Genomic DNA, 13,524 nt, shown 5'->3' on the forward strand with positions numbered 1-13,524 from the left:
CTTTTAATGGCCTTTCTCTGGCATCAAGCCTAGAATCTTTTTCTTGAAGTGGGTCAATAAGGGCAACTTCAAGGCAGCTGATCCAGGCTCTTACCTTCCTAAATTGCATGACTAGATTCATGAGGCTGCTGGTGGTATTTTGTGCTTGCTGGGTAGAGCCCATAGAAGACTGCAATAAATCTTCAATGGAAATTTTGTTCTTTAGTGCCTGATATAACAGCTTTTGTCGGCTGGTCAGTTGGCAGTACATTAGAATCTCAATCTAAAAATCAGTAAGAACAATTATATTTGGAAATATTTAGTATCACCTGGAAGATGAACATACATGCAAATCAGATTATGACCAAGAAAACAATACTTATATGAATACGGTATCTATAAACCTGTGATGTGAATAAGCATCCAGAAATATGAGCAAGGTTCTTTCCTTGGCCCTCATGTCACATGTGCTCTCCCTCAGTAATCACTTCTATTCCACTAGTACCAACTACAACCATTCACAATACCTTGCAAAAAATGTATTTCCAAACATCCCTAGCATCATATTTTCAGCTATCAGACATGACAACACCACTCAATCTATAGCAACTATCTTTCCCAAAATTTGCTAAATTGGTTAACAACATTAAATCATTTATTTCAGTTGGCCAAAGACAAATCTCAGACAGCTCTGATGAGAGTTGGTTTTGACTTCTCTGTCACATGCCACATTCTACCACTTTTTTTTTTTTTCTTTTTTTTGACAGGCAGAGTGGATAGTGAGAGAGAGAGACAGAGAGAAAGGTCTTCCTTTGCCGTTGGTTCACCCTCCAATGGCCGCCGCACCGCGCTGATCCGATGGCAGGAGCCAGGTACTTTTTTTTTTTTTTTTTTTTTTTTTTTGGACAGGCAGAGTGGACAGTGAGAGAGAGAGACAGAGAGAAAGGTCTTCCTTTGCCGTTGGTTCACCCTCCAATGGCCGCCACGGCCGGCGCGCTGCGGCCGGCGCGCTGCGGCCGGCGCACCACGCTGATCCGATGGCAGGAGCCAGGAGCCAGGTGCTTTTCCTGGTCTCCCATGGGGTGCAGGGCCCAAGCACCTGGGCCATCCTCCACTGCACTCCCTGGCCACAGCAGAGGGCTGGCCTGGAAGAGGGGCAACCGGGACAGAATCCGGCGCCCCAACCGGGACTAGAACCCGGTGTGCCGGCGCCGCAAGGCGGAGGATTAGCCTAGTGAGCCGCGGCGCCGGCCATGAGCCAGGTACTTCTAATCCCTCAACTCAACCTGAATTTACAACTAGCCAGTTCCAACCATTCCCATCACCTGACTGCACAATGTCCTAAGAGCCAGCCTAGACTGCTACTAATTTTGGATCTTCCTGCCTTCAGTATCTCCTGCTTCTAACATCTTTTCCACAAAAATTTTATCAAGTAATTCAACTGCTAAAAATCCTCAGTGTGCTTACTGTCTATGCAAAATATTAAAACTTCTCATCTAGGCGGAGAAAGCCTATCATAATCTAACATACTCTGTGGTCTCAGTCTGCCTATCAACACATCCACTGCTATATACAGTAACCACAACGGCCTTCCGAATACGTTTACCAAAACACCACATATGTGGATGCTGCTCCATCTTTGCTCAGCCTACATCTGTTGCCTAGCACACGGTTTTGACCATATTGACCAGTGAATGCCAGTTCATCATTCAAACCCAGCTCATACGTTCTTTCAAGCTTCTCCAACCTTCAAGAGAACTACAAAAAGACGAGAAATACTGAATGATGTTTAAGAAATGTGGATGATGAACCATACTGTGTCTTCTGACCACCTCCCTATTCACCACTACACAACAAAAACTATGACACTGCTGTTGTTTTTAAGACTTTTTTGATAGAAAAGACTAAAGAATCCATGGTTTAAATGTTTTCTTTCTATGAAGTGCATCTCTGTGACAAAACAGCCATCAAGAAAAATAACTAGTAGAGATACAACTGTACCTCCTTTCTTTGAAAGAAGGAATATATTCCTGCAACAGTGTTCCAGAGATCATTACTAACTTCAAAGTGACTCAACATTCTGACAGTGGTAGAGGTAAGCACCTGATATTGTCAAAAATCTGGAAAGATGCTTTTAAGGCAGAGAATGTGAATTGTGGGCAATCTTTAGAAGAATTGTGGAATCTTTAGAATATGGTGGAAACTCCCAAAGGGCTGGAAATTAGGAGAAAAAGAATATAGGATGGATTCACAGGAGTAACAAAAAATTACATAAAACTCTGGTGATGATCCTCCCCCTAATATATTTATAAACTAAAATTATTGTACTTGCTTTGGCAGCACATATACTAAATCGAAAGTACTGGGTTTGTATAAGAAAAAAAACCTTCAGCCTGAAGCACATTAACTTTCTATATCTAACTCTCATTTATAGCAATATGATACAAGGATGTGTCAGACAACACCAATATGAAAGAATTAGCAAAATTCACGATGTGGCAAACTTTACAGGACAAACAATTCAGTTTCTCAAAAACATTGCAAGAAAACAGAAAAGAGGGATGAAAAGATGTGAAAGAGACAGTACCCTAATGTTATGTGTGGCTTGTTTAACAAATGGCTTAAATAAAAAAGAAATTTAAGACAGGCAGACATACACGCACACACAAATGGGGATGGCTGAGTACTGACCAGATATGTGATACTATAATGGAATTATTGTCTTTAATAGGAGTGATAATGATGAGTGGTCATTTTTCATAAGATTTATTTATTTGAAAGGCAGAGTTACAAAGAGACAGAAAGAGAGATCTTCCATCCACTGGTTCACTCTTTAAATGGCCATAATGGCCACAAGTGGGCCAGACTAGAGTCAGGAGCTTCACCTGGTTCTCCCACATGCGTGCAGGGGCTCAGACACTTGAGCCATCTTCTGCTGTCTTCCCAGGCCATTAGTAGGCAGCAGGGTCAAAAGCGGAGAAGGGGGCTGGCATTGTGGCACAGTAGGCTAAGCCTCCACCTGAGGTGCCCGCATCCCATATGGGCACCAGTTCATGTTCTGGCTACTCCTCTTTTGATACAGCTCTCTGCTATGGCCTAAGGAAAGCAGTGGAAGGCGACCCAAGTACCTGGGCCACCACAACCACATGGGAGACCTAGAAGAGGCTTCTGGCTCCTGGCTTTGGATTGCGGCCATTTGGGGAATTATTTGGGGAATAAACCAGCATATGGAAGACCTTTCTCTGTCTGTAACTCTATCTTGCAAAATAAAATAAATATAATAAAAAAAATTGAAGCAACTGGAACTCGAACCTTTGCCCATATGGGATGAAAGTACTGCAGACGGCAGCTTTACCTGCTACACCACAGCACGGGTTCCATATTAATGTATTTTTAAGACCATATCTTAGAGCAAACCTATATGCTAGTGATTATGTGCTTGTGTTTGGTTCCTGGCTCTGGCTTCTGACTCAAGTATTCTGTCAATGCAGACCTTGGGTATTAACAATAATGGCTCAAGTAATTGGATTTCTGTCACCCATGGGAAACCTGGATTGTGTTCCTGGCTCCAATTCAGCCCAGCTTCACCCCTTGAGGGAAACTGGGGAATGAACCATGGAGCTCCCTTTCTCTCTCAAATAAGTGAAAAATAAAAAACAGATTTATAGGGGGCAGCACTGTGGCACAGAAGGTTAGGCTACCACCTGCAACGTGTGCATACCATATAAGCGCTGGTTCATGTCCCATTTGTTCTGCTTCCAATCCAGCTCCTGTGCTAATGCTCCCGGGAAAGCAGCAGAGGATGGCCCAGGTGTCTGGGCCGCTGCGACCAAAGTGGAAGATATGGATGGAGTTCTGGGCTCATGGCTTCCAGCTGGCCCAGCTCCAACCACTGCCACCATTTTGGAAGTGAATCAGTGGATGGAGGGTCTCTTTCCGTCTTAAGTCTTTAAAAAAAAATTTTTATACAAACAAAAGACCGATCTTTTGGAGTTATCTGGTATCTGGGATTTGCTTCAGAATAATTCAGAGATATAGGGATGGCTATGAGTTGATCACTATTAACACTGTACAATGGGTAGAAAGAGACTCATTATACTTTTCTTTGTAATTTTTGAAATGTTTCAAATTCTCCAGTAAAAATGTATGAAATAAGAGAAAGGTAAGAATGTCCCTTTCCTTTTACTAACTGACTCATTTGAAATCCTTTTGACGCATTCAAATTTAAATTTTCATTTACTTATTTTGAAAGAATGAGGAAAGCTCTTCCATCTGCTGGTTCATACCCCAAATGCCTCCAACAGCCAGGCCTGGGCCAGAGCACAATCAGGAGCTTGGAACGCAATCTAGTTCTTTCATGTGGGTGATGAGAACTAAACTTAAGCCACTACCTGCTATTTCCCCATGGGAACAGAAGCAGGAAGCTGGAATTCAAAGCAGAGCCAGAAACTGAATCCAGGCACTCCAATATCAGATATGGGTATTCCAAGCAACAGCCTAACAGCTGCACCAAATGCCTGTCCTTGAAACAATCAAATTTAAAAGCCTTCTACATGTATCAACAAATTTTTCACCCCTGGAACCTTACTTTGGTACCAATAAGGCTTAAATTCATGAGGTCTTCTTTCCTTACCTTATCAGACAACTCGTTTTCCACATCCTTCTTGATTCTCCTCAGCATAAATGGTTTCAAGATCATGTGTAAGCGAGAGAGTTGATCTGAAATGCCAGGAGGATCCCCAACATTATACTGACCAAACACAAGCAGTAGAAACACAACATGCTCATCTCTCATGCAACCCTTCAAACCCTACTTGGCTCAGTAATTCTTGGAAAGCAGATTCAAACTTCTTCTCGAGAGAGAAAGCAACGAATGTTAATTTTCTATAACATCTGGGCCGATGAATTAAGCTCTATTTCCATTAGTATTCACTTGCACAATTTTTACAAACATTTTACTGATAATGTTTCTCATGTAAGTCTAAAAAAAGCTATCTAGGACTTACAGTGTTCCCAAAAAGGAATGCAACTGCTAGCAAATTAACAACTTGTATGTAATGCAAAATCACTTAAAGGACTTTTCCAACTTTAATGTCATCTAATATCTATGTAATAAAACACAAAAGAATGCTCTTAAAAACAGGTAAACATTCAACAAGGTCAAAAGTTTGAAGTGTTCACATTAGAAACAAATCTTATTACATAAAGGAAAATAACAAAAATGACCCTTCTAATATTTTGTTCTCATCAAAAGAAAAAAAGTCTTGATCTGTTTCCAAAAATATAATTCTGCTATGAATTTTTCAGGATGTGTGTGGAAAACAGGGACTCCTCCAGCCAAAATGTAGTAGTAGTGTTTGAACTAAGACTGTTCTGCTTCAATTAAATAGTCAAGACTACATAACCTAAATTAGTCTTCTGACTTTTCCAAATGCAAACAAACTACATAATTACTTTATAACAGAAACAACTTTCCCCCCATTCTATGTATACTGGAAAAAAAATCTTTACACAAAAGAACATACAATTATGTAATTTCCCATGTGAATAGACAGAAGGAAAGCTAGCTCATAATAGTACTCACTCTCATCGATGGCAGATTTGTTTTCAGCATGGCTCTCAATGTCCTTGGAAAACCATTCATTAAATTCCTCATGTGAATCAAATAATGTTGGCATTATGAAATGCAGCAGAGCCCAGAGCTGAAAACAAAGAAAAAATAAAATAGCTGTAGGACGACAAAATGATAATGGGTGAGGATTTGCAAGGATTGGAGACAGGCAGGAGACAGCTGTAGGCATGGTTGTGCTATCTGTTGAGATGGGGATGGGGTAAGAGGACACAGAATGAATGAGTGTAAAAGCACATATCTCATCAGTCAACCTTAAGTAAGCTTTCAGTTTGAAGTTAATTGACTAATAACCACATTTTTGCTGCAACACCTCATAAACTCAAGGTTGACTGATGAGATACGTGCTTTATAAAAAATCCATTTCACAACTGAACACAACCTGAGATAGCATAACCTGTTACTAAGAACCTTAGGATCAGGGGTCAGGAAATTATGGTCTGTGGGGCCTGTCGTGTATTCTGCAAATAATGTTATTGGAACATAGCCATGCCTGTTCACCTAGGCAACATCAGCAAAACTTTAGCATTAAACAGCCAAAATTTCATAGCTGCAACAGTGACTACTGTTTGCAAATTCTAAAATATTTACTATCTGGCCTTTTGAAGAAAGTTTTCTGACCCCTATTCTAGATGATCAATTAATTATTGTTATTGTTGTTATTGTTACATTTTAGCTTCTCTAAAGAATATTACCATTCAATTTTACTGTTTTGTTTTAAATTTTTCTATTTTTATTTGAGAGGCACAGTTCCAAAGAGAGAGGAACTAGAGAGAGATCTTCCATCTACTGGTTTACTCCCCGAATGGCTGCAACAGCTAGGAAGCAAAGACAGGAACCAGGAAATTATTCTCAGTCTCCAACATGGGTGTAGGGGTCTTGGGCCATCATTCATTGTTTCCCATGCACCATTAGCAAGGAGCTAAATGAAAAGTGGAGCAGCCAGGACTAAACCGGTGGCAATCCTAAGTGGTGCTGGCATTGCAGCCAGCAGCCTAACTGACTCCGGCACAAGCTGGCCCTGAAATATATTACCATTCAATTTTAGCATAAAAGCATCTCTTAAGTTAGTCACTATTACATTAAGATAAAGCAATAGAATACTTCACAGGCATATGCCAGAGAATAACAAAATTAAAATGATGCTTAGTGCTGGTACTAGGGCCGCTGCCTGCAGTGCCCGCATCCCATATGGGTGCCAGTTCGAGTCCTGGCTGCTCTACTTCCGATCCAGCTCTCTGCCATGGCCTGGGAAAGCAGTAGAAGATGATCAAAGTGCTTGGGCCCCTGCACCTGCCTGGGAGATCCAGAGGAAGCTCCTGGCTTCAGCTCAGCACAGCTCTAGCCGTATCTCATCAGTCATCTAGGGAATGAACCAGTGGATGAAAGACCTCTTTTTCTGCCTCTGCTTCTCTATAACTCTTTCAAATAGATAAATAAATCTTAAAAGAAAAAAATGCATAAAAAAACCACTTACTTTTGTTTCTTTCAAATTCTTCCTTTTATGTTGAAAATATACTTTGTACAGAGCAGTAGCACTACGGAGAGGCATGAATACAGAATTCTATTCTCTTCTAGAACCACTCTGTCTCAGAGAAATAAACCTGGTCCTTGGCCAGTGCCTACCTCTGCCATGGTGTTCTGAATAGGGGTCCCAGTGAGCAAAAGCCGATTCCGACATTGGAACTGTAAGAGGATCTTCCAACGAACGCTGTCCAATAAAATAACAAATTCCAATTTAATAGTAAATCTTTCTCTATTACCCTACTGACACTGATACTCTATATTTCTAAAAATGCTTTGCAAAAAAACCCACCACACCTCAGAATCAAGTATTCTAACATTTACACAATTGTAAAAATAATCAACAAAGATGAGGACAGGAAATTTCAGAAAAGTTTATTTTATTCTGAAATCATGATTTCATAGCATAGAAAAAACAGCCTCAAGTAGAATACTTGTTGACTTTCAGAAGTCACTATGCTTGGTCAGTTTTGTTGATGTAAGTCATTTTATCAGAAAACAGAAGTCATTAAAATTACTAATCTATGCACTTCCAGTATAAAACTGGAGACAGAAATAAAGGAATGAAGAGGAGGCAGTAAGAAAACAAATTGTGGCCGGCGCCGCAGCTTACTAGGCTAATCCTTGTCGCTCCCCCTCTTCGTGGAGGAACGACACAGGACCCTGCGCTGTTCTTTCGTCTGCTCGGCCCTTCCCGGGTTTGCTGCTGGTTCTTCCCGGGTTGGCTACTGTCCCTTCCACCTCCGTGGAAGGGCGGTTCCCCCTGCCACATTCCCCACTTCCGCAGGGGAGCGGCACACCGCCGGCCGGCTCTCTCGGGGGCTGCACAGGTGTTCCCCTTAGATGTTCCCCTTAGATGTTCCTGGTGCATGCCGTCTCTCTCCTCCTTTATAGTCCTCCTCTGCCAATCCCAACTCGGCTGCCCACACGCCGAGTTCGCTGCTCTCCTCCAATCAGGAGCAAGTCCTACAGTTTATTGGCTGAACTGGAGGCAGCTGTGTAGAAGCTGTTTTCTTCTCTCCCAGCGCCATATTGTGGGAGAGCAGATGCATAGAATAAGTCTTAATTCCAGTAACAGTCTAGTCCGGGTTGCTCCCCACAATCCTCCACCTTGCGGCGCCGGCACACTGGGTTCTAGTCCCGGTCGGGGCACCGGATTCTGTCCCCGTTGCCCTCTTCCAGGCCAGCTCTCTGCTGTGGCCAGGGAGTGCAGTGGAGGATGGCCCAAGTACTTGGGCCCTGCACCCCATGGGAGACCAGGATAAGTACCTGGCTCCTGCCGTCGGATCAGCGCAGTGCGCTGGCCACAGCGCGCCGGCCGTGCCGGCCATTGGAGGGTGAACCAACGGCAAAAGGAAGACCTTTCTGTCTCTCTCTCTCTCACTGTCCACAAAAAAAAAAAAATTGTGTTCAACGCTCCCAGTTACATGCATGTCTTCCTTCAAAAGCATGAAAAATAAAGTGATGCTTTCAGATGCAAAGTTCCATGGAAAATGCCTGATAGCCAATTAACATGTGACACATCAAACTTGAGGTTTGGTACAAGCATTGCACTTCATAGCCATTCATTCTTACTATTCAGTTTGGGACATTTAAGTTGTTGAATACATTAAACAAATAACAGAATTCTTGAAGATTTAATAACAATCTAACTGAGCCAAGCCTATAAAAAAATGGACATAATCTCCAACCCACATAATATAGCATTTTAATTCCTACTTGGAACTCCTATCTAAAATGATCCCCCAAATAAAGGACAGAGACTTCGCATCTAGAGAAATTTTCCTTGAAAAAGATCTGTTAAATTTCATAATTATTGAGTACGGGGAAAAAATCTTTGCACCCTAAGCATTGATATTTGTGTCCCATGAAAAACTGCAGGGGAGGGGGGCACTTGGCTTTCAGTAGGGCACATGGCTGACGCAGACACTGTATCACATCATGATCTAAAACCTCTCTGCTATTCTTTCACAAGTATATAAATACATGCACGTATTGTACCAAATCCTGGAGCTTGTATTTTACTACTTACACACCTGGAACTACTCTTGAGTGCCTGAGCTTCATCCAGTACCATGTATTGCCATTTGACCCGCTGGAAATACTTTACATCCTGTACCACCAACTGGTAGCTGGTGATAACCACGTGGAAGGGGGCATCCTGAGTGTAGAGGGTTTTCTGTAATACAAGAGGAGTAGAGTGAAAAGAGATACTTAAAACTACAAAATAGAGTAAGGAACTATAGCCTGTATTATCTATGGCCAAGATACTGAAAGTCACCATGGAGGTGTGGAATGAGATGAGCTGTAATTTTTAAATAAGTCACTTTTATAACAAACTGTGTTAAGAAACAGCCTTCAGTTTGTTAAAGAAAAGGTTTTTTCTCAATCTTGAACTTCATGTCTAGCTGACTGTCCATAATAAGGAAAGCACTGTATCAGAAGATAAGTATATTTGCACAGTGTCCAGAATTACATAATGCTAAGATTTCATCCCCAAGAAACTGTTCAAATCAAGTGGAAAATGTGATTACTGACTTGTCTGTAGTAAGTTAAAAGTTACCTGACTCCAGAACCTCCTGATGACTTTTCTATCATGAGGATTTCCCCAGTATGGCAGCACCTGGGAAAAAGGCCAATACATATGTTATTTTCTACTGATACTACTAAATCATCACATGCATGTTATTCAGAAAGATTTAAAAGGAAGCTAATTGAATGAATATGGCTTTCTCTTTTTTCAATAGTACACCTTATGGTCTGAAAAATAAAAGCATAACACAGAATACAGTTGTTTGAAAATAACAAAACTACTGAGGCAGCAGGAAATTATGGAGCCAAGAAACAGAAAAGAAAGGAAGTCCAGTGAGGTAAGCCTTGGATGTGACACTATCCCTGTTCTGGCACTGATCTATCCCCAAGTTCTAGCTGAGAAGGTAAGAAATTGAGGAGAGGTTTGATTTCTTCTTTTCTTAAAAGCACAGGGATCATACAACAAAAACTGTAGCTCAAGGAGAAGGCCTCTGGATTTCAGATGGGACTCAAAAGCTATATACCAGTAAAACAGTAAATAATATGTTAACTTGCCCTAACAGGTAATGAATCTTAGCCTCAAACCTTCTCAATTACTGACTAGGTTAAGAGGCCTTTTATTATTTGTGCCCCAGAAAAACAAACAGCAGTAAAGGGGGTAAAAATCCTCTGTGTAGGAAGAAAACAGCAGTGAGAGACCAAAGCCATCTCCACAGTTTTCCCATACCATGTCTGGTATACAATTTATAAGCAAACAGCCATGGAGACACCACATCATGTTACTAAAAATCAACATGAAAAACAACAGAAAACCCAAAAGATACCCAGATAATGAAAATGTGAGAATCTGATTAAAAAAAAAAAAAGATTTATTTACTGATTTGAAAGGAAGAGAGAGAGATCATCCACCCACTGGTGCACTCCCCAAAAAGCAACAATGGTTGGGGCTTTACAAGGCCAAAACAAAGAGCCTTGGAATTCCATCAGGGTCTCTCATGTGGGTGGCAGGGGCTCAAGTTTATGGTTCATCATCCACTACTCTCCCACATTAGCAGGGAGCTGGATGGGAAATGGAGCAGTAGGGAACCAAACTGGTGCCCATATAGGATGCCAACATCGCACACAGTGGCTTAGCCCACTGCACTAACACTGGTCCCTGGAATCAGATTTTTTTAAATGCTGATTTGTTCATGGAAGACAAGATAGAGAACTTCAATGGTGTACTATGCATATATAAAAGAATTTTTAGGACTAAAAAATATAGTAACTAAAATCAGGAATTCAATGAATGGATTTAATGACAGGATCAGATGCAGCTCATGAGGAAATTAGTAAACTAGACGGTAGGTCAGAGGAAGATATCCACAGGGCAGGCATTTGATGCAGCAGTTAAGATATCACATGAGATGTCTGTATCCCCTACAGAAGAGCCTGCTCTGCTTTCAACTCCAGCTTCCTGTTAACATGTGCCCCAGGATGCAGCAGGTAATGGCTCAAGTACTTGGGTCCCTGCCATCCCCGTGGGAGACTTGGATTGAGTTCTAGGATCATGGACTCAGCCTGGCCCAGCACTGGCTACTGTATCTGGGGAGGGAATCAGCAGATAGCTCTCTGCTATGGCCTGGAAAAGCAGTGGAAGATGGCTCAAGTCTTAGGGGCCCCTGCACCCGCATGGGAGAAATGGAAGAAGCACCTGGCTCCTGGCTTTGGATCAGCCCAGCTCCAGCCTTTGTGGTCATTTGGGGAGTGAACCAGCAGATGGAAGCCCTTTCTCTCTGTCTCTCACTGTCTCTGTCTGTAAATCTAATAAAAAAAAATCTCAAATAAATAAAATCTTTAAAAAAAAAAGAGGGAGGTGGGTATCGGATCTAGATGCTCTGATACAGAACAAGGCCACATAACAACTAAAATCAAATGTCTATCTCCATTACACCTTTTGAAAAGTCAGGACGCCTTGCAATATTTTCCCAGTTATCTTTTAAATAAAAATATATAGGGGCCAGCACCGTGGCACAGTGGGTTAATCCTCCACCTGCAGCGCCAGCATCCTATATGGGCACCAGTTCTAGTCCCGGCTGCTCTTCTTCCAAAACAGCTCTCTGCTATGGCCTGGAATAGTAGCAGAAGATGGCCCAAGTCCTTGGGCCCCTGCACCCACATGAGAAACCAGGAAGAAGCTCCTAATTCCTGGCTTAAGATCGGCGCAGCTCCAGCCTTTGCGGCCATTTGGGGAGTAAACCAACGGAAGGAAGACCTTTCTCTCTCTCTCCCTCTCATTGTCTATAACTCTACCTTTCAAATAAATAAATAAAAATCTTAAAAAAAAAAAAAAAGAATATATGGGGCCCAGCACCGTGGCTCACTTGGTTAATCCTCCGCCTGTGGCACCAGCATCCCATATGGGCGCCGGTTCGAGACTTGGCTGCTCCTCATCCTATCCAGCTCTCTGCTATGGCCTGGGGAAGCAGCAGAAGATGGCCCAGGTGCTTGGACCCCTGCATCCACATGGGAGACCCAGAAGAAGCTCCTGGCTCCTGGCTTCAAATCAGCGCAGCTCCAGCCGTCATGACCAACGGGGGATGGAAAACCTTCCATCGGATGGAAGATCTCTCTCTGTCTCTCTCTGCCTCTCTTCTCTCTGTGTAACTCTGACTTTCAAATAAATAAATAAAATCTTAAAAAAATTATAAATTTGGAATCCTCTTTTAGCCTCAGATTGTAGAAAGGAAAAATGAATAGGACAAATCCATAATCAGAATAAATTCTTCCCTCAGATCCTGAATTAACAGGCTGACAAAAATTAGTAAAGATGCAGAAGAGCCAAACAGGCTTCCAGACTTGACCAGATCAGCAAAAAAGAGCTGCACTAAGTACAAAATACCTATAATTTTGTGTGTGTGTGTGTGTGTGTGTGTGTGTGTGTTTTGGGGGGGGGCATTGGACAGGGAGGCAGAAAGTGATATTTATATAGAGATAAAGATGGAGATAGAGTTCTATCTATTAGTTCACTACACAAATGCAATCAATTGTTGGTGGTGGAGTCAGGGATGAACCCAGTAAATGTCAGGAGCTGGGAACGTAATCCAGGTCTCCTGTGTATGGGGCAGGGATCCAATTACTTGAGCCATCACTTACTGTCTCCCTGTTCTACAGTGGCAGTAAGCTAGAATCAAAAGCCATAGCTGGGTATTGATCCCAGGTACTATGGTATGGAACACAGATGTTTTAACCACTACGCCATACACCTGCAACCCATAATTTTCCAACACACAGAGGACATGTATAAACTGTCCATATGTTGTTGGGTCGTAAAAGCCAAGATGCAGGCCGGCGCCGTGGCTCAATAGGCTAATCCTCCGCCTTGCGGCGCCGGCACACCGGGTTCTAGTCCCGGTCAGGGCGCCGGATTCTGTCCCGGTTGCCCCTCTTCCAGGCCGGCTCTCTGCTGTGGCTAGGGAGTGCAGTGGAGGATGGCCCAGGTGCTTGGGCCCTGCACCCCATGGGAGACCAGGAAAAGCACCTGGATCCTGGCTCCTGCCATCGGATCAGCGCGGTGCGCCAGCTGCAGCGGCGGCCATTGGAGGCTGAACCAACGGCAAAGGAAGACCTTTCTCTCTGTCTCTCTCTCTCACTGTCCACTCTGCCTGTCAAAAAAAAAAAAAAAAAAAAAAAAAAAAAAAAAAAAAAGCCAAGATGCAACAAATTTCAAAAGATTAAAATCATAAAAAGTATGTTCTCTTTTTAAGCTATAAAGTAATAACCAAGGCATGATACCTAGGAAGTCCTTCCTGTTTGGAATTTAAGAAATATATTTTTAAATAACCTATGGATCAAGGAAGAACTTGGCAATGCAAGGTAAA

At 42.3% G+C, this 13,524-nt stretch overlaps 1 protein-coding gene across 3 annotated transcripts in view; it reads right to left on the reverse strand.

Annotated features, from left to right (window-relative positions):
* The window catches only part of INO80 (INO80 complex ATPase subunit), a 148,407-nt gene that overhangs the window by 75,534 nt on the left and 59,349 nt on the right, over window positions 1–13,524 (reverse strand). For all 3 annotated transcript variants that reach the window (XM_017348137.3, XM_002717971.5, XM_070054006.1), the window contains exons 15-20: window positions 9,696–9,755; window positions 9,169–9,311; window positions 7,235–7,319; window positions 5,564–5,681; window positions 4,613–4,698; window positions 95–262 (exon numbers count right to left, since the gene is read on the reverse strand). In XM_017348137.3, coding sequence (XP_017203626.2) covers window positions 95–262; window positions 4,613–4,698; window positions 5,564–5,681; window positions 7,235–7,319; window positions 9,169–9,311; window positions 9,696–9,755 — 660 coding nt within the window. The remainder of the gene's footprint in view (window positions 1–94; window positions 263–4,612; window positions 4,699–5,563; window positions 5,682–7,234; window positions 7,320–9,168; window positions 9,312–9,695; window positions 9,756–13,524) is intronic.

Source organism: Oryctolagus cuniculus, chromosome 12 (genome assembly GCF_964237555.1).
Source record: "Oryctolagus cuniculus chromosome 12, mOryCun1.1, whole genome shotgun sequence".
In the NCBI taxonomy this organism is placed as follows: domain Eukaryota; kingdom Metazoa; phylum Chordata; class Mammalia; order Lagomorpha; family Leporidae; genus Oryctolagus; species Oryctolagus cuniculus.